The 19,608-nt window shown below is 51.5% G+C and overlaps 6 protein-coding genes across 6 annotated transcripts; 3 read left to right on the forward strand and 3 right to left on the reverse strand.

The window, feature by feature from the left end:
* Window positions 1-696: 696 nt before the first annotated feature.
* Window positions 697-2,585, reverse strand: POX_f07919 (uncharacterized protein; the record flags this gene model as incomplete). Its single annotated transcript, XM_050116706.1, has 4 exons — window positions 697-1,429; window positions 1,491-1,627; window positions 1,688-2,117; window positions 2,260-2,585. The coding sequence occupies 4 exons, from the start codon at window positions 2,583-2,585 to the stop codon at window positions 697-699; spliced, it is 1,626 nt and encodes a 541-aa protein (XP_049966845.1).
* Window positions 2,586-3,473: 888 nt separating this feature from the next.
* On the reverse strand, window positions 3,474-10,863 carry POX_f07920 (Serine/threonine-protein kinase tor2; the record flags this gene model as incomplete). Its single annotated transcript, XM_050116707.1, has 4 exons — window positions 3,474-3,860; window positions 3,959-9,653; window positions 9,711-10,662; window positions 10,737-10,863. The coding sequence occupies 4 exons, from the start codon at window positions 10,861-10,863 to the stop codon at window positions 3,474-3,476; spliced, it is 7,161 nt and encodes a 2,386-aa protein (XP_049966846.1).
* Window positions 10,864-13,582: 2,719 nt separating this feature from the next.
* Window positions 13,583-14,852, forward strand: POX_f07921 (Ketoreductase azaE; the record flags this gene model as incomplete). The annotated part of the gene is made up of 5 exons (XM_050116708.1): window positions 13,583-13,604; window positions 13,662-13,713; window positions 13,775-13,907; window positions 13,989-14,279; window positions 14,346-14,852. 5 exons carry the CDS (start codon window positions 13,583-13,585, stop codon window positions 14,850-14,852), a joined length of 1,005 nt encoding a protein of 334 aa, XP_049966847.1.
* Window positions 14,853-15,205: 353 nt separating this feature from the next.
* On the forward strand, window positions 15,206-16,630 carry POX_f07922 (uncharacterized protein; the record flags this gene model as incomplete). Its single annotated transcript, XM_050116709.1, has 1 exon — window positions 15,206-16,630. The coding sequence occupies one exon, from the start codon at window positions 15,206-15,208 to the stop codon at window positions 16,628-16,630; it is 1,425 nt and encodes a 474-aa protein (XP_049966848.1).
* A 742-nt stretch (window positions 16,631-17,372) lies between these two features.
* POX_f07923 (40S ribosomal protein S17) lies at window positions 17,373-17,940 on the forward strand (the record flags this gene model as incomplete). The annotated part of the gene is made up of 3 exons (XM_050116710.1): window positions 17,373-17,519; window positions 17,593-17,790; window positions 17,860-17,940. 3 exons carry the CDS (start codon window positions 17,373-17,375, stop codon window positions 17,938-17,940), a joined length of 426 nt encoding a protein of 141 aa, XP_049966849.1.
* Window positions 17,941-18,447: 507 nt separating this feature from the next.
* Window positions 18,448-19,419, reverse strand: POX_f07924 (uncharacterized protein; the record flags this gene model as incomplete). Its single annotated transcript, XM_050116711.1, has 1 exon — window positions 18,448-19,419. The coding sequence occupies one exon, from the start codon at window positions 19,417-19,419 to the stop codon at window positions 18,448-18,450; it is 972 nt and encodes a 323-aa protein (XP_049966850.1).
* Between the last annotated feature and the right edge of the window lie 189 nt (window positions 19,420-19,608).

A 19,608-nucleotide genomic window follows, 5' to 3' on the forward strand; every position in this document is an offset into this window, starting at 1 on the left:
GTGTGTGTGTGTATGAAACCAAGGAACACACCCACCAACAAATTCCACCACCCCTCAAAAGTGTACCATCCTGCCCCCCCCCCCCCCCCTCATTTTCCCCAGACAATAACCTGCTGAGCGGTTCAAGGAGAAATTTAACCCCCCAGATTTTATACCGAGAGTAGCGCTCTCTGTGCGCAGAACTTGACAAATTGAGATGTTGGACGCACGTCGTCCAATGCTAGTAAGCACTCCCGAGTTAATGAGTCCTGCTATTGCTATCTGTGCTAGTATAGTGATTATACACTTGGGGGATCTGAGATTCCATGGGCCTCGGTTGAAAGAATGACATTGGAAACTTACAGCGGGCTGTGATGGTTTACTTTTGTTTTTTGTTTTTTTTTTTTTCAAATCAGGATGACGTGTGACTACTTTGGACTATAGGGTCATCTCAATCGTGGAAATGGTCGGGTTCGGGATCCCGTGCTTGGTAGTGGCTATTTTCTTCGGGTCAGATCGAAAAAAAGAAAGGAAATAGATGCAAAGGGTTATATCCTAGTCTGTCATTTCATACGTGGAGTCTTTGGAGGTGGTTCTCCTGGGCGATCACCCCCCGCCCCCTTCTCGCCCAAACTACAAGACAAATGTCAGAACGGGATCACGCAATATGCTAAAGATATTTCCATCCTGCTGGCATATCCTGTGATCAATTTTCAATCACTCCTCCTTGGACTGGGGGGCTTTCACGGCCCGCCGAGCCCGCCGCTTCTCGACCTCTTCCAGATCAACGAAGCCGTCTCCTCGCAACCATGCCAGCGCCTTTCGAAGACCCCGCCCTTGCACAGCCGACGGGTGAGCTTCGAGAATAGACCCCATCAAAGCCCAAGAAAGCACAAACAGCCATAGCTCGACAGCGCGCCCGCCCTTCCACAGCCCTCGCTTAACGCCGGTCTTCCAAGCCGAGTCCACGGCAGCGCGAAAGAAGTACATGAACACGCTCCGGCTGTTGGCCAAAAGCGCAAATGGAAGACCAGCAATGGCACCGCTGAGGAAGAACCGCTTGGTTGGCAGTGTCGAGCGAGGCAGAGCGTTGTTGAAAAGACAGACACTGCCCCAGGCGGAGCCCACGGAAGCAGAGAGCACTGCCGTCAAGGTGATGATCCTCTTGCTCAGGCTATTAATCGACGTGATTGGCTGAGCCATGATGCTCTTCAATCTAGGAATGCTCAGCGCGAGGCTGACGACCGTGAGGAAACGAGCCAAGAGGGGCACAGAGTGAAGGATATGGTGCACAAAGGCCGTGCTGCAGCTAGGCACATTGGGATGAAGGAGGGCGCAGGAAAGATGAGCAATAGCGGGGTGTGCAGGTCCAGTGATCGGTGAGATTGCCTGTACCGATGCTGGCAGGGTGTTGGAGTCCGCGGGATGTAGTGTTGGACAGACGTATGCCCTGTAGCGAGTCAGTTCAACAAGTCCGGCATTTTCTCCCATGACCAGAGGCAAATACGTACGGCCATCGCAGGCTCGCGATAGATGCGAGGGAATCAAGAATCTGGTCTTTCTCTGGCCAGAAGACGTCCTTGGGCAAACCTTGAGGCCGACCCGGGATGTAGCTTGGAGAGAGCTTCAGAATGACATTACCCAGCCACTATGCTCCCAGTTAGTCTCTTTTCACAGCACCACTTACAAGACTGGGTCACAAACAAACCTTGGGTGTATTTTCCCGGTCAAAGACAAATGCATGGAACAGCTGTGCGCACGAGATCGGCATGAGTAGCCAGCTACCGCACCACCATGGGCGGCCTTCCAGCCATCCCTTCAACTCCATGACGTTATAGAGGAACTCCAGACTTCGAGTTCCAGTATAGATGGCAACCGTGAGACGAAGTTGGTCCTGAGGGCAGATCCCCAGAGCAAAGCCCGCCAAACTAGCCCCAACAGCCGGAGCGAACCGTGAGGTCAGCGCACTCGCGATACGCGGATTGCGCTGACGAAACGGCTTAGCCTCATCAGTGCAGAGATTGAGACGGATACGAGTGAGAAAGCGGTACAGAAGGCGATGTAGCAGAAGCAGGAGGGACAGAGAAAGGGAAAGGCGGAATTTGGGTGACTGAAGAAGTGGGCCACGGACTTTCTTCCTACGAGGGCAGTTAGCCAGGACAGCCTTTCCACGAGGACTTTCTCACAGAAAAGAAAGAAAAGGGGGAGAAGAAGAGGAGAACAAGCACGCCAAGCATAAGATGGCGCCCTCGTTGAGATTGTAAGGAAGAATGTGCTTACTGCGCTGTCCCTCCGCGAATTCGACTGACAATCGCCTCAAGCAATTTCAGGGTAGCGCCAGTACCCACGAAGACCCTCAACGAGGTTCTCACGGCGGCCTCATTGCGGCGATTTTTCGAGTGCACAATGGCATCATAGCGAGAGGGTGAAATGATTTTATTCTGTGCCCCTGGAGCGCGAGACACCACCAGACTGTGAAGAACCCGATACTCTTTGGTGCTCAAGCTCAGTCGCAGCGCGGCACGAACCACCGGGTGAACATTCGGTGTGTCATCTGGGCCGGGGGCGGGGGCAGCTGTCGTAGCGGATACGTCCGGGGCAGACATTTTGGCGGTGCACAGATGAACAGCTTCAGTCGCCCATGATCGGATGGTCTGAGAAAAAAAGTGCAGATACGAAAGAGGGAGGTCGAGAGTGGGAATAGAAGATGTCGTCAGGAGAGGCCCGAGCTTGTGAGGAACGTGAAGTCCGGGGGGGGGGGGCAGCTTCTCCTCATCGGGTGGAGACTCGAAAGTGACCTCGGCATGAGAAAAAAAAAGAAAAAGAAAAAAAAAAGATAGGTAAATATTCGCATACATGGCAGCTAAGTCCCAACGATCGACACAGGTAGGGTGAAAGCAAGGCTAAACAAATATGATTAGAGGAATGAGAAAAGCTGAGGTTGCAGTTGAAGTCTCATCAATCGGTGAGTCGTATAATAATTCATCCCACGATTCTAACGGAACTCAACATAATCTTGGTCCAGATCCTTGATCTTTCACATGAAATGAGTCCATTACGGAAGATCGCCTGGTAACTGTCACCATTCAAGCGTAACCAAATGCACTGGTTATCACGATTCCTTTGCCAGAAAATCATGATTTAAAAAAAATGAATCTATTCATTACAGGTCATAGACACAGCAGGAAAGAAACAATATCCAAAGGCTTCATGGAGAATCGAGCGCAGGAGGTAGAAACCACCACCCACGAAAGGTTCGGTGCCCACGGCCCAGGCGAACAGAAGAAAAAAGAAACCTCGCGCGAACAAAAAGGGGAATTACTCTAAACACAGCTCAAAAATAAACGCAAGGTGAATGAGGAATACGAACAAGTCAAATAACGGAGATCATCATGACACGTCGAGGAGAGACCAGCAATCCTCAGGGAAATCAAGAGGAAAGCCCACGGGTCCAGAGGGGCTCCAGAAAGAGGAGTAAAAAGAATAGTAACCCTCTACCAGAAACTGCACCAACCAATCCAGTGCTGACAGATATTCTCAACACTGGTAGCTTGTGCGAGCAATTTGTCCACCTGGTCGCTGATGTTCAGCTCACCATTGTGTCGGAAATCAGTGCCGGTCAGCTTCTCCCGAACTCGGGCAAGGACCTGCAGAGCACGGGCATTCTGAGCCTCACGAGCTTCGGTGCCGCCCTCTTGAACGTCGAGGATACCCCCCTCCAGAATAGAGGGACGTCGGGGACGGGCGACACTGTTGGATTGCAGGCCATGCTCAAAGTTGAGACCTTCAATCAGCGACTGGCGGCGCTCTGCGGTAAGAGTAGTGCGGTCGGGAGACTCTTGTGCTCCCAGGCGCCAGTTGATCAAGGGGTCGTGGATGAACTAGGTAGATGAGCTCAGTCAACGTTCGAGATCAATCGGAAGATGAGGAAGGAAATCTAGAGGAAATGGGGAGGATGATAGGAACCAGAAAGACTTACAGCTTCGAGCACAGCCATGAGAGAGTCCTTGTTTTCCCTCAGAACCCGCATGACCGCCTCGCAGGTGATACGGTAGCTTCCCTCAATGTTGCTCACTTCCATAGCGAAGGTCAACATACGAGTCAGGCGGAAGGGGACCCGCTCAGGGTATTTCTCGCGATGCATAGCCACCTCAAAGCAATCACCGAAATCAATGTGTACGACATGGCCAGTGGTCCGATCAAGGAGAAGGTTCGACGGGTGACGATCACCGAGGCCAAGGATGTATCCGACCATCGACATGACACCAAGGGATCGGGTGTAGTTGGTGCGTCGCTCAAGCCAAGCTTCGGAGCTCTTGCTCTTGAGCCACAGTACCCGATAAAGGTCTTTGCCCGTCGTATTGTCCATGGCGTATCCAAAGACCTCAACCTTTTGCATCAGCGTCAAGCTGTCATAATCCGGTGCCATCTGAAGCATGATTCGGTGTTCAATGTTTAGAAGAATTCGACGACTTTCACGGTATTCTTTGATCAGAGCATGCAATGTATCACTATTACACACCCATCCAAGAAGGCCAGAGCTCTGTGACAACGGGATAGCGGGGAAACGCTGAACAGAAAGATGGCGTTTGAAGCTTTCACTATCGTTGTCCAAAAGAGTATTGACCAACCCGAATAGTTGCATAACTCGTTCGTCTTGTCGAATATCTTCATGTCCCTTAACACAGTACATGTAAGATTGCCCATTGCTTCCGGTCAGGGTCATCCGACGAGGGCGTTTTTTGGTCTGTAGGACGTGTAGGACTGGGTCGAAGCTGACAATACAGATGACGGGACGACCACTCTGATAGGTACCAGGCACAGCCAGATCCAAGGCTGAACAATCCTTGAGGCGAGGAGAGACGTATTTGAGATCCAAGACCGATAATTGTGGGAGCTGGCGGCTTATTTTGCGGAACACAGTGTAGTAGAGATCCCACGCTTGATTCAGATCCCCAATCTCCTCGGTCTGTCGATACAGCATGCAGTAATGTTTGGCCTCGGCAAGATCTCGTCCAAAGGCCTGGGCGAATGAAACCTCCCTGAGGGTCTCCGCGCCCTTATCGAGCATATCATGGAGGGGTGCCAATGTCGCAAACATCCCCTCAACGTTGCGATCGCCGAAATAGAGCCGCGAGGCCTCCTCCAGCGCTTCATGCCACAGCTCATGCCAAAGCACCGCAACACGGATCAATTCGTGACTAACGATATCGGCCTGTTCAACGAGCTTGGCACTGTGTTGGCGCATGCTTTCCATGATATTGCTTGCCGACTGGGAGCGCCGCGCGACGTTGGACTTCATGGCCACGGTCAACGGGTAGACTAAAGCCTGGGGATGGGCCTTGCCGACTTCCGCAAGTAGCCTGTGCACCGCACCACGGACTCTAATGTTGGGCTGGTTGATTCGGGCGATGAGTTGAGGTGTAACAGAAAGCCAAGTATCAATGTTAATAGTCGAAAAGCCCTCGGTCACAACTGTGTTGACCTCATGGTCTCCGCCGTGGGCAAACCAGAGGGTGAGTAATCGTAACGTGTCTTGGAGCGAAGAAGCAGAAGATAGAGCAATTGACCTCAGGAAACCGCGGATGGCAGGAATCACATGGTCGATCAGTCCCTGAGAAGGAGGCAAGGCGGGGATCTTCTTATCCTTGTTGGCTTTTTTGGCCTCGCTTTCCATAGTCTGGACTGCCTCAAAGTTGGCGAGGGCCCAGGCGTGCCATGCCTTGTAAGAATCACGGTTGTACTGTGTAGCAGCCGAGTACGCATCAAGGACCTCCCTGCCGTTGTCTGCGTTCCACTCGCCCCTTTGAAGTGCTCTTTGCCATTCTCCTTGGCGCAGATAGCTCTTAGATAGAAGTTTCTTGGTTTTCCCAATGTCTCCGATGCGTTCTCGGAGACTAATAGCGTCCGGGTGACTAGGGTCTGCGAGGCTATTGACGCCGTTCATGGTGTGACTGTCATTCTGGATGGCGAGGATGCTATTGAACTTTGTGAGATCCTCACTGAGCTCCATGTTAAATCTTTTGAGCTCCTCCAAAGCTTCAGGCTGATTACCGTTGGCCCAGCCAAATTTCAGCCGGGCGTACGTCACCTCTGGAGGTACAATCACCCGTGTGCCGTTGCCATCTCTGATGACCATCTCCAAGGATGCCAGCGATCTTTCAGCCAAACCCATCCGGTTGGATTTGCGGCAGAGGTTTGCAAATTTGATCGACATGTCGAGATTTTCGCGGGGCGCGGTGACCAAAGCCCGAACCTTCAACATACGCTGCCAGACCTCAACGTTTTGCTGGCACCCCCGCAGACGCTTGTTCCAGGTCTGCCGCATCGCTTCTTGCTTTTCGGGGTCACCAACATGTTGTTTGTAAGTGATAATCTCCTCCAATTCAGCAAGCATCTGCACACGCACAACCACATTGTATGCGCGATTGTATGACTCTCCGAGCAGAGCAGAAAGTTCTGTGTCCAGCCCGTTCCGTGCTTTCTCAATGTACATGTTTGCTTCGTCGAACTGGTTGCGATGAATGGCCAGAATTGCACCAAAGAATGATCGGTCAGGAGATTGCTCTTTCATGACACCCAAGTAGGAGTCCATCAGCTCCCACTGACCACGACCCCATGCCGCGGCTGCAGCCAGGGGTGCAATAGCTCTGCGATGCTCCAAAGACGCTTGGTTCCATTTCTCCTGAGCGAGATCGGAGAGGACCTTCCATTCACCAAGAGCGTGTAAGCAGCGCATCTTTCCCATTGTGATGCCGAATGAATCTGGGTCGGTCTTTTCGCGCCGTTTGTAAGCAGCGAGAGCTTCGTCCCAGCGCTGTAACTTTTCAAACCACGTCTCCTTCAGCTCCACGTCGCGGTATGCTTGTGCTTTTCGAAGTATGCCGATAGCGGCGTCAGACTGTTGTAACTGGTTGTTGATCGTAATCAAAGCCTCAACGGCGCCAGAATTCTGGTCTTGCTCGAACTCAAGTTCTTTGTAATGTAGAGCTTTCGCAAAGGCGTGACACTTAGCAGCGTATTTCCCAAGGGTACGAATGTCAATCGGAAGAGCTTTGTCATCGTGTTCCATGAATTCTGCTAGATTGAGAAGAATCTGCAAGATTTCTGGCGATATGTTTGGTGATATTAGAGCCCGCTCGATCGAGCGCACCAACTCTTCCTGGTATTGGTCAAAAAGCTCAGTCCAGCATGATACAAATGCGGCATTGAAGAGATCCCTCGCCAAGGGCTGATAGATACCTGCCAGGCTGGCGCAAGCTCGCAACGCCGGAGAGGGAGATTCCTTGAGGAGCTCGACGCTGAAGCGGCGAATCCATTCCTGCCAGTCCTCCCTCGTGGATTTTTGCGACGAGTCCCAAGCGTTCTTCAAATGCTGCTGATTGACAACGATTTTTTTCTGTCCAATCTCTGCGAAATTGGTATCATCCGAAGGGAAGGAGTAATTTTCCTCGGGGTTCAGGTCTTGTGGGAGTGGATCGCCTTTTTGAAGCTTTGTCACCAATATCTGGTAGTTGACGTGCGCGATCTGATTCTGCTTCAGAACCTTGCTCAACAAGTGAATGAAGTGGGTAAAGTCCTGCCCAAGCTGAAATATCAGAGCACAAATGCAGTCCATGGCGGCCTGACGTAGGATACGGTCACCACTAGCAACTACCCTAGCAAGAGAGTGAACCATCAAAGAGGCGAAGTCGGAGACGTTGACTTGCCGCGAGAGCTTTGTCAAGCTATCGATGGCTGATTTGCGAATGCTCTGAGGATTTTGTGGGCGCTCATACAGGCGCACAATAGCAGGGATAATCAAGTGCATGTATTCCTCGCCACTGGACCCAAAGATAAGGAAGGCATGAAGAATTTTCTCTGATGGCTGCCGGCGGGGCGTGGTATCCTTCTCGAGAGTGTCCAACATGAGGGGTATTAATCTCGCAAGATATTTCCGGAATTCTCCTTCCAATGATCTAGAAATGGCCTCAACAAGAGATAAGATTGTCCCTTGAACTTGATAGGATGCATCCCAGAACTCTCGAATGACATCGATGATTTCGGGCAAAAAGGCGCGGATGTGCTGACGCACAATGTTGACCAGGATAGCCATTTGGTTGAAGTATGATTCAAGGCGACTAGCTGGCGAGCTTCTGATGACAGCGATGAATGCAGGGACGATTTGCCCCAAGAATGGAACACACTTGAGGCCCAATGTCTTGAATATGGTGACGATTGCATCAATCACGGCGGAGTGATATTGTACCAAAGAGTTTTCTTTAAGAATATTATGCAGCAGCGTGTGAATCACTACTGTGGGGTAGTACTCCTCATTCGATGGGGTAAGACTCTGCATGATGAACGCAACATCTGTCGGATTCTTGACCTCGTTGATGTGGTGAACGTCTGGCTCCACATCACTGATCTGCTGGTATTTGTAAGGATCAAGAGCACCAAGGACACCCACAAGTTTAATAGTCTCTTTGCGCAGGGATCCTGTCTGCTCTGTTTTGATGATGTTGATCAAGACATCAAGCAGATTTGGATACTCGAGATATGGATCAATGACATACCCAGCATTGCCAGCCAGTTGACCCAGCGTCCGCAATGCAGCCTCGCGCTTGGTGTGAGAAGACAGATCTTGTAGCGATTCCAGGATAATTGGCATAATTTGGGGCAGATAGCTTCTCATCTCATTCCCTCCCACGTTGGCGAGCTCTCCTACTGCCTTGAGGGTGGTTGCGGCGACGCCTGCATTGCTGTCGGTCGTTTTGGGTAGCAGAGCTGAAACCATGGGATCCACATACGACCTGATCAGCTTCGTCGCGTTTGAAACAAACAAGCTAATGAGCTGAGCGGTTTCCTCTTTTTGACGGGCAGTGTTGGCGAACCCGAGCCCAGTCAGCAAATTAACCAGCAACTTCCGTAATGGAGGGAAGACATAGGCTGGATTGACACTTGAGAGGCGACCGATGATACAAATGGCCGCTTCCTTGACCTCAAACACCTCGTCATTCACGGCTAAGAACAAGCATCGAATGTTCTCTGGGCGAGCCAAATGACGGTCGAACTTTCGATCCAATGACCAAAGCACAGTGCGTCGAATCTCGGAGTCCGGATCACCAATTCCGACGGTCAGGAGTTTGTCAATGACCTCACTCACGACTTGTATTGAGTGACCGCTTGTTTGGTTGATGATGGGGTCATGAACGAAGAGCTGACAACATGTGAGGGCCGAGGCTTTCCGAATCTCAGGGTTGTCATTCTCCACGTAGTTGATTGCAACGTCGCGCACAAACTCGTTAAGAATGTGCCCGGAGAAATCGAAGCTACCAAGAGTGTGCAGGGCGAGTGCAATTTCGGAGTCGGAGTAGCTCTCCTGGGGACCAAAGTCTCTCGCAAACGCAGGCATCGGAGGAAGGCGATTCTCAGGACACCCAAGTGGTCGAAATGGTGTGCCGCACAATATGATGCTCAGCATATCGAGTAATTTATCCTGGATTGTGGGCTTGATGGGAGGAATGTAGTGGGCCATGTCAACCAAGGCCTGCGTGAGTGATTTGCTGAGACCACAGGCAAAAATTGCGTCGAGAAGTTGCTCCATGTGACTGTTGAGGACCTGTCCGACTGCCAAAGAGAGCATGCTGATACATTCGAACATGGGCGCTTCGTCGATTCCTGCTCGATTTCTTCTGCTTGAGGTCAGCCAGTGATCGATACAGCCTTTCACCTCCCGCTGGGCCACTTACGCCTTCATCGCTAGGCCCTCGCGAATATGGATAATGATGCCGTCAAGATAGCCACTGATGGCTGGTCCAACTGCATTGGCAATCTTGCCAATAGCAACGAATGCGGCATTTCTCTCCTTCTCTTTCTTGAGTTGAGCCTGCAAGTAGACCATGGACTTGTGGAGATATGACTCGATAAAGTCTGCAGGTGCGTAGGATGCTAGAATAGGAATTGTGATGACGACTTGAGTGCGAATCTTGGTGTCCCGGTGGTCCTTGAGCCGCAGCACAATCTCGCAGGCATTCCTGTAGTGTTCCTTCATAAACATCGTGCCCTTCAAGAAAAGCTCCATGAGAATCAACAAGGAGCCGTGGATCCAGTCTACATTGTGAGACTTGAGACCAAGCAAGGCTTCTTCGTAGATCCTCGCAAACCAGGACTGTCGGACTGATGAATCTCGAGCGACGATGATTTCGAAGCATTCTCCTACCGCTTGCGCCGCTGTCTCTCGAATGAGTACCTTCTGATCCCGGAGCGCAACCCAGACGAGCTCGAAAATTTGGGGTACAAATCCATAAAGCAAGGTGGGGGAGCCCTTAGCCAGTTCCCGAATGACAAGAACAGCAGCGAACCGCCGGCTTTCTTGTCGCTCTGACTGAAGCCATTCCAGAGCAGATTGGATCTCACTTTCAACAAGTTCTGCTGTGAGTGCGCCACCAGGCTTCGCTAACCGCCCTAACGATCGGGCAGCGCAGACCAGGACACCATTATCGTTGCTTCGGAGGGCACTGCGGAGGTAGCTTGCAAAACGGGTAGTCTTTTGGGCGGCGTCAACTCCATCGAAATCGATTAACCGATCGAGTGCTAGGAGACCGCCAACTCGCTCGCTGGCGTCGTTGCCCGTGACCACTAGCTGCGCGATTCTCTGACTGACGAGATTGTAGTACTCGTTGAACTTCTCCGAGGGCCAATCTGTGAGTAGTGAAGACATGAACAGGTCAATAGGCATTCCTCACATCTCAGCTATCAAGACACATGCAACGTACCTCGAGAGACTGCCACGACGTAATCATGAAGCTCAAACGCAGCTCGCGACTTGACGTCGTCATTCTTCGACTTGAGGTCTGTGAACAAACGCTGGGTCACATCGTTGATCGGACTCGCTTGCGCCATGTTTGCGAGCGAGCCCACAGACTGGACATTGGAAGCCAGCCTTTGGGATTGCAGAGCAAAGATGGTAGGTTTTGCGGGAGAAGGGAAGGTGAACGTTGGTTGCGGGTGAGTATGATGAACCTCAGGTCGAGGCCGGGGAGCACAGACCACGAGACCACACGGACTGGGGGGGAACGGCGGGCGTGGGCGCGTTTGTCCAGACTTTTGGCTCGGCCCAATTCGTCAACTGGCAGCCACTTCTTGTGTCACTTGGCACCTCAGCCACTGACTGTAACCTCCCTAATTTGTTGACAGCGAATCCGGTAGCTACCTTGTGCTTGGATCGTGATTTCCAAGTGGCTCTAATTTTGGCGCGGCATACGAACGGAGTGGGCGGACTAAAGATGGCAAGCGAAAATTAACCCAACATCCTCTTTCGTCCATGCTCTTGCTGTATCTATCAGGCAATCATGACTGAGACGCAATGGAAATTGATGGAACCAAACATCGGTTATCTCTCATAGAGTAGGGCCCAAGAGCATAAATACTATGTCTAATGGGACTAGCGTTATAGAGGTTCCAATCCTCATGGAGACAGGAAGGGGGGTCACAACGGGACTGAGATTGAACAGTGAGAGCAGGGGGTAAGTCGAAGTGGCCTTCCGTTACTCATATCAGCCTCATAATACACGTGCCTTATGCGGAGGCACCGTAGCCCCGCGATCTACGACGTCTTCACCTTTTGCATGTAAGTTGAAGCAGTGCACTTTGAGGAGACCTTGAAGCTGTAAAGACCCGTCGGGTTAGATTGTGATGGAGGTGACACGCAGACAGTGGCTATGAGGGGGGAGGAAAAAAAAATAAGAGGCGAAAAAGGAAATGGCGACCTCACCGCGAATCGAACACCGGTAGCTGAAACTTCATGCATTGCTCCTATCTCAACCATGCTTCTGCAATGAAAAAAAAACTGGTAGCTTCTCTTTGATTGAGCGTGTCATCCTTAGTGCAGGGGCCATGCTAATCTTCTCTGTATATTTTCATTTGACCAAATGTCCCGAAGGACAGTGATAGAAAAGACATTTAACCTTATATAGAGCACGGAATGGCAGAATGTCACCGCCCTAGCTCATGCGTTTTGTGGCTGCCGTGCTTGATTCTGCCGAATGCTGATCCGCGCGCAAAACTGTGACAGAACAAAGCAAAGCTATACAAATAGCAAACCCCCTCAACCGCTTCTATATGTTGGCTGTATCCGAATTCTTTCCATTAGCATGACTTATGATCTGTACCTAGGTTGAAACATCGTTTTGTGGGACTATTTTACCTCATGGTGGTTCAAGTCTGATGAGAACTCACTTCGGGCAAGCTTGTGGCAGCTTCAATAGTTAGGCAGAAAAGCGGTGTCAACAAACCCATGAGAGCATCACGGCACGTGATATGTGTCTAACGATGTACATATCCGCCGAGATGTTTTCGAGAAAAATCACCTACTACGTACAGTACACGTAAACGTCAATTCGAATTCGAATCCTATCATAAAAAGGCTCAAGGCTGTCGGGTCCTCTACTTCAACTCGCCTCTTGATTTAATGAAATGGGGCGGGATAACATCACCCCTCTCAAAGTACTTGCACTACTAGCAAGTTAATGGAAGTTCAGTCGGTCCTGCATTGTCGCAAGCGCAAGGACAGTGGGCATAATTCCTATGAGTCTAAGCGCTGGGGTGTTTAAGTGAGTCAATAGTAGATCAGTTGCTTTGGTGGCCGCCCTCATTTTTATCGCCCAGGTCGATTAGATAGATCACATGCGTGCATTGACCTGCTGTAGGTCGGTAATGAGGGGTTCCTTGAATGAAACCAGTACAGGATGAAAGAACCTGGCTCGAGCTCCACTCATAGTACATCTGCGTACCCCTCGGGATTTTCCAAGAGAGCTCTTCAAGATACGTTTCTGGGTGTCTATATTTAAGGACTACAATTGAGCTACATATTTAGACGCAAGATGTTTGACGAAACCATTGTCTTGCTGAAAAATGCGCGCGCAAATTGCCGATCGCCCCGAACGAGGCTCCCGCAAGATCATCGATGTTCCTTGTTCTGACTTTGAGATTTTTATGCTTGTCGGCGAAGCACATTCCCGTCTACCTACGTAGGAAACCATGGTCAATTCAGCGTGCTATACTTGAAATATGCAGTCGTATGAATACACACCGTTGGCGGTCACCACACCTACATATCTAAGCTGGAGCGTTTGGTAGGTTTAGGCCCCGCCATTGGCCATGTTAAGCCAGTGTCGAGGGCATGATATCCAAACGATATCCTTCGAAGCCACTTCACAGGACTGCCTCGAACAACTTGTCTGTCCTCGATCTGTCAACCCTCCACGAAGGAGAACACTTCTTCGGGGTATGTGGGGGTGCTCGGTCCATGTCAGTACAAAAAGCCAGAAGGTGCCCAGTCAAACCTTGGTATCAACTGGTGGTGTCGTTGTTAGCGTTTCGGATGTAACGCGCTGTTAATGCTAGTCCATGTCGCTAGCTCCGACAGACGTGACCGGTTAACTCCATCCGTGTCGATTCCTTGTCCTGTGCGGTGTAGAGAGTGGGGGTTAATGACGGCACCCATACCCTAGAAAAAACTATATAAGGTGATGGAGATTGACTGCATATCAAGATCTGTTCTTCTTTATTCTCAAGCCCTCTTTTAACAGATAGAGCGAACTTTCCACCTGCTTTTGTCAAGATGGTAAAGGTTCTAGTTACAGGTAAAATGCGATCAAATCTCCTCAAGGGTCACGTTATGAAGCTAAGAAATTCTGCAGGCGGCAGTGGCTTTATCGCAGCTCACGTTGTTGACTATCTCCAGCAGCGGGGGTATGGAACCCCTTCCACTTCAGTGTCCGTTGCTTGATATGCTGATTTGATGATCATGTAGATTTGACACCGTTTTTACTGTACGCTCGGAGGAAAAGGGAGATCGCATTCTTGAGAATCATCCGAACACGCCCAAGGAAAAGCTCTCATATGTGATTGTCAAGGACATAGCCCAAAATGGTGCCTTCGATGAGGTCAGCCCTGTCACCAAGTGACTATCAAGCCATCACCCGTTGATGCCAGTGAACGTACTAACCCAAGTGGACCGAGAACAGGCCATTAAGTCCGACCCTCCATTCGATTACGTCCTTCATACGGCATCCCCATTCCACTTCAATGTGCAGGATCCCGTGAAGGATTTCCTCGACCCAGCAATCAAGGGCACCACTGGGATTTTGAACGCCATCAAGGCGCATGCCCCCACTGTCAAGCGAGTTGTCATCACCTCATCGTTCGCTGCCATTGTCAACGGGAAGAAACACCCTAAGATCTACAGTGAGAAAGAATGGAATCCAGTCACATGGGAAGAGGCTATGGACCCTGCAAACACATACAGGGGTAGCAAGGTACGTCTATGCCTCCATGTTTCCGTTCTCAAAAGGACCCGTGCGCTGATTTGAATGCTATTTCAGACCTTCGCGGAAAAGGCTGCCTGGGATTTCGTGGAAAAGGAGAAGCCCAACTTCGATCTTGTCACCATCAATCCTCCATTGGTCCTTGGCCCAATCGTCAGCTACCTGAATTCGCTGGATGCCATTAACACATCCAACCAGCGTGTGCGCGACATCGTCCAGGGTCGGTTTAAGGAGCGAATTCCTCCAACAGGCATGTGGCTCTTTGTGGACGTGCGTGATGTCGCGCTGGCCCATATTCGCGCCATCGAGGTTGCAGAGGCTGGCGGTAAGAGGTTCCTGGTTGCTGCTGGGTTCTTCTCCAACAAGGTCCTTGTGGAGGCAGTCCGCGAGACCCACCCGGAACTGGAGTCTAAGCTCCCCTCTAAAGACTACCCGAATGATTTCCCATCCGAACTATACGAGATAGACACTACGCGCTCGAAGGAGGTTTTGGGCATGACATACAGACCCTTCAAAGAGACTGTGGCAGACACAGTTAAGTCTCTGCAGGATGCTGGAGCTTGATTATCTGTCTTAAATTGTGCTCGAGCTTTCAGAAGTTTTAACATAGCACAGCAATAGAGTGAAGCTGGTTATTCTTCTCATATTGTCTCGGAACTACATACAGCCCAGGCTTATTCTTTCAAAGGTGTGAAATGTAACACTATACTGAATGGACGTGGATTCATTAGACATTAGGCATAGGCGTCATGGCGTTTACATATGAGCGGGTCGATGCCACTCAACCGATCTCCCCAGGGACGGAAGATGCTGCATCAATGGTCGGTGCGAGCCACCGTACCGGCTTGTTACCGCCTCATCGGTCAACTTTTCTCACGCATACATTGACGACTCCGGTTCATTAGGCACTCAGCAAAATGGCGACTGCTCGGCTGTCGCCAACGGCGAATCTCCTGCGGAAGTCGCGTCTTTTCGCGCTGCCTCAAGCTTTACAGCCTCCTCAGGACCCTCCATCGTCCAGGGCAGTGTTCGAGTCGGAAACCGCAACGCTCCCTCATCCGATCCGGGCCTCGATCGTGACGCCCCAGAAGACGCTCGCTCGAGGCGATTGGGGGCTGAAACGACCTCTCCCTGCAAAGTCAACATCGGAAAAATCATCGAGACCCGTTGTCCGTCTTCTGGCTCTCGATACCTACGAACATGTCACGGACTTTGAATCTGCCGCCGATCACACCATGACCCTTGAAAAGTTTCAGGAGCTACACATGCCGATGTCCTTGCCCGCTAAGGTCAATTACGCGACAAGCATTGTTCCCCGTCATCAGAGTCCTTTTGAGACACATGTCGATAACACTGAGACCAGCAGTGGTCTTGCGGAACCAGGGGCGAAGCAGTACCGTCATTCTGGCCCTTGGCTGGGAGGCATGACCCAGGCGGAGTTTGCCGCTTATCTGGGCCAGATCACCAGGAAGAAGCCAGAGTTGTTACAAAAGCTTCGTGAGCGACTGGTGGCAAAGCGAACTGCGGAGGCCCGCAAGCAGGCGCAGGACAACGGCGAAGATTTGGAAAATCTGCGACCACCTCAAGTGACCGACGAAGAGTTCCAGACATATATCAAGACCCTGAGGACAGATCCATTCTCCCTGGGCCCGGTCGTTTTCGACTTGCTGGACCTACCATCCTCCCCGGCTGTTCCGAGTGAACGCATCGGACGCAAGTACTACCAGTCTCCGGCCACCAAGCTTTCTGCAGCCGAGTATGCTGTGACTGGACCGCCCAAGACGCATCCATCCGCGGGTCTTTCCTACACAAGATCTCATGCATTGACCTATAATCACCCTCAATACGGGCCCCAGGCGTACCAACGTCCAGTTGAGGCCCGTATCCTGAGACCGAAGGGCAGATTCCGCGGCCGCATGTCTCGCGCCATTGCGGGTATTGGTGGTATTGCCGTTGAAGATCTGAATGCGATGACATTCATGGACCAAGGATCTCCACCTGGCCTGACCTTCTTCGACGCGACCATTCCCGGCGGTGCCAAGTACTGGGTCACACCGATTCGCGCCGCTGTCGACTCAGAGGGTCGAATCGGGCTCTCTTCCTACCGTGCCGGTGCTTCCTCCAAGGCTCCCTATGGGATTGAGGATTACAAGAAGCCCGGTCCTGCCAGCATCACTGATGTTGCCCACCGCCATGCGAATATGGTGCCCCGTCTTGACCGGCCTCGGTACCAACAACGGCCACAGGCCGGCCGACAGCCCATGAAGGGAACAGAGGACATCGCCCGCCTTCTCATGAACGATCTCAGGGCGGGTGCTCAAAAGAGGGATGAGAGCGTGTGATATACCGGCTCGGGATGTAGCAAGTAAGATTGCAGAACGTTGTACGATTAGACCAGATTTCTTTTGCCGAGGTCTCAGGACTCTTCCATAGTTGTGACATAAGCCATTGTATTTACTCCCAAGATCCTTGCCGGCATCAGCGGCCCATTTCAGTCCTTGCGTACTTTCTTCGTTTGCATAATTCTACCAGCTTCATGACTGGAAACTATAAGGGCCAGAAGTGACATGTGCCAATAAATGACAGCACACGGTCACTTGTAGGTTCAGAGACGGTTGAAAGAAAGTCTCGTCATCATTCAACATGACAAGGCCTGGCATACTTCCTTTCTACAAGTGTGGTGAGTCCAAACTCCAACCCTCAAACTGCCGAGTGACGAAGCATTGATTGCCCTGGAGGTTTTCGCTGGCCTCACAAATGATCAGAACCTAATCGCTGTACTCAGATGCGACTGCAGGAAGTTTTTGACTCGGATGAAATTGAACATCGCGATCGTTGACGGATTGGATGTCGCGCTACCTACTCCGGGGTCTGGTCAATTAGCGCCGGGCCAGTGACCCACCAAAACCACATGACGACGGCAGCTGAACCCACCTGCACCACATGTTATCACGTGACAACCTAGGGCTAGACTAGGGCAAGGACCCGCACACGAATTAGCGAAACGCCTCTAATGAGATTGAGATTGGCAACGACTCAAGTTCCTGTCACTGAACATCCGTCCAGCCAACAACATCCGCCAAAATGGGTCGCGTCCGTACTAAGACCGTCAAGCGGTCCGCCAAGGTCATCATTGAGCGCTACTACCCCAAGCTCACCCTCGACTTCGAGACCAACAAGCGCATCTGCGATGAGATCGCCATCATTGCCTCCAAGCGTCTCCGCAACAAGGTACGACGAAAAAGCACGACCAACGACGCAAATACCAGGGAGATTGCCATTCTGACTTGATTTCGCTCAATAGATCGCTGGTTATACCACCCACCTGATGAAGCGCATTCAGCGTGGTCCCGTTCGCGGTATCTCCTTCAAGCTTCAGGAGGAGGAGCGTGAGCGCAAGGATCAGTACGTTCCTGAGGTCTCCGCTCTGGATGTTTCCCAGACCGAGTCCGGCCAGCTCGACGTTGATGCCGATACCAAGGACCTCCTCAAGACCCTCGGCGTAAGTTGAATCCGGCTATTGACAATCTTCGAAAAAACCACCATATCTAACAGACTTGTTCTTGTATAGTTCGACAACCTCAAGGTCAACGTTGTCACCGTCTCCCAGCAGCAGCAGGCTGAGCGCCCCCGCCGCTTCGGTCCCCGCTAAACTCGAATTGCGGAGCCGAATCCTCGGATATCACAAAAGTCTTGTCTTCGGCCGACTCCTGGCGTGTCCCCGACCCTGGCTATTATGTTGTTAGCTAATATGGAGGCCAACTCCGGATGAGGAATGAAAAACCACGATTCCCGTTGACAAAGGTGTCGCTGATTCTCCTCACGGAGATGACGCTTGATTGCCAAATATTTGTCCTTTCTCGCGTGCTTGCTCTCAGGAGGAACTACTCGTTCATCTGAGACAGCACACGTAGTTTCCACAAAACATCTTGGATGTTTTTCCGCGAGGCATGACTTCGGCTTGCGGTTCCGACTACACATGCGGTTACATTGTAACTTGTGTGTTTTCCGCCAACTTTGTAGCATGATTGCGTAGAATTTGCTTTCCATTCATGTTGCGTATGCTAAATGTCATACTCCAGGGGTATTAAATGGGTAGGAAAAAGAAAAAAACCCCCAAAACGCCAGCAATCCATGCTCGGCTCATGCGCCGTTCCCACTAGATCTGCTCCAGCAAATCGCCGTGATCCAGGTCCATCTCGTCATGGTCCCGTCGATCCTGGGGCACATATCCCTCGATCGAGCCTCCCTTGGCGTCTTCTGGTCGCCACTGAGGTGCACTTGCCGATGAAGTATGACTCCGTTCGTTCTCTTTGATCTGAACATCCATGCGCCCTCCGTGATATGGCAAATTGGCGTCTCCACGCTCCACAGCAAGCTCGTGTGCGCGCTGGGGGTCCTGAATCTTCATTTTCCCTAGATCCGCCGCCACCGATGTCGCCGACGGCGCGGCGTCGGTTCGGCGTCGGGGCCGTTTGGCGCGAGCTTCTTCCAAGAGTTCAATTGCTGCACTGCGACCTTCACCCGCTCGTCGTTCCCAAACGGGCGATTCAGTGAGTTGGACGCGGATGAACAAGGCTCTCTCGGCACAGGCCTCAGAGCACCATTTCTGTAACTTGTCGCGCGGGACAATATCCATGCTGCGACCGCGTCCACCGGGACCACTGCCTTTTGCACCCCATTTAAATTGAAACAATTGGTTTCTGCCTCGTTCTGGGCGATGTTCGCGGGGACAGAGTGTGTAGCCACAATTTCCCTCATTGTTGCGTTCCATGATGAGGCTGTCGTAGTCGCTGGCGCGAAAGATTGTCATGGCAGATTTGAAGGCTTTTGCATCGGCGGGAGACGGGGCCGCTGGGTCGGCATTCGGAGAGGAAGGCAGCTCCAGAAGCTCAATGATCCGGTCCAAAATCATTGTTTCGGTGTCCTTTTGGGCTTGGATCTGATGTGCATGCTGAAGGGCAATTCCTAAGTGTTGCGGTGTGGCGCGGGGTCGGCCGGATAGGAACTTTTCTTGCTCTTCCTCCGAGGGCAGAGGGGACGGATTCACGAGTTGATCTGCGTTGGCGGCGTATGCGGAGGGAAGGGAAGTCGTGAGGGCGGACGTGGAGGATCGTTGCTGTGATGCCATGGTATATGGTCACAGCGGGAAGACTGCTGGTTAAGATCAAAGGTCCCTCGGGGCTTTAATTTCGTTTTTATTTTTCTCTAGCCCTTTTGATCTTGTAAAAGTAGTGGAGCCGACAGTGGGGGTGTGAGAGAGAGGGGAAGGGAGAGAGGGATGTATGTGTGTGTGAGAGAGAGAGAGAGACAGAGAAAG

Source organism: Penicillium oxalicum, chromosome VI, assembly GCF_001723175.1.
Source record: "Penicillium oxalicum strain HP7-1 chromosome VI, whole genome shotgun sequence".
In the NCBI taxonomy this organism is placed as follows: Eukaryota; Fungi; Ascomycota; class Eurotiomycetes; order Eurotiales; family Aspergillaceae; genus Penicillium; species Penicillium oxalicum.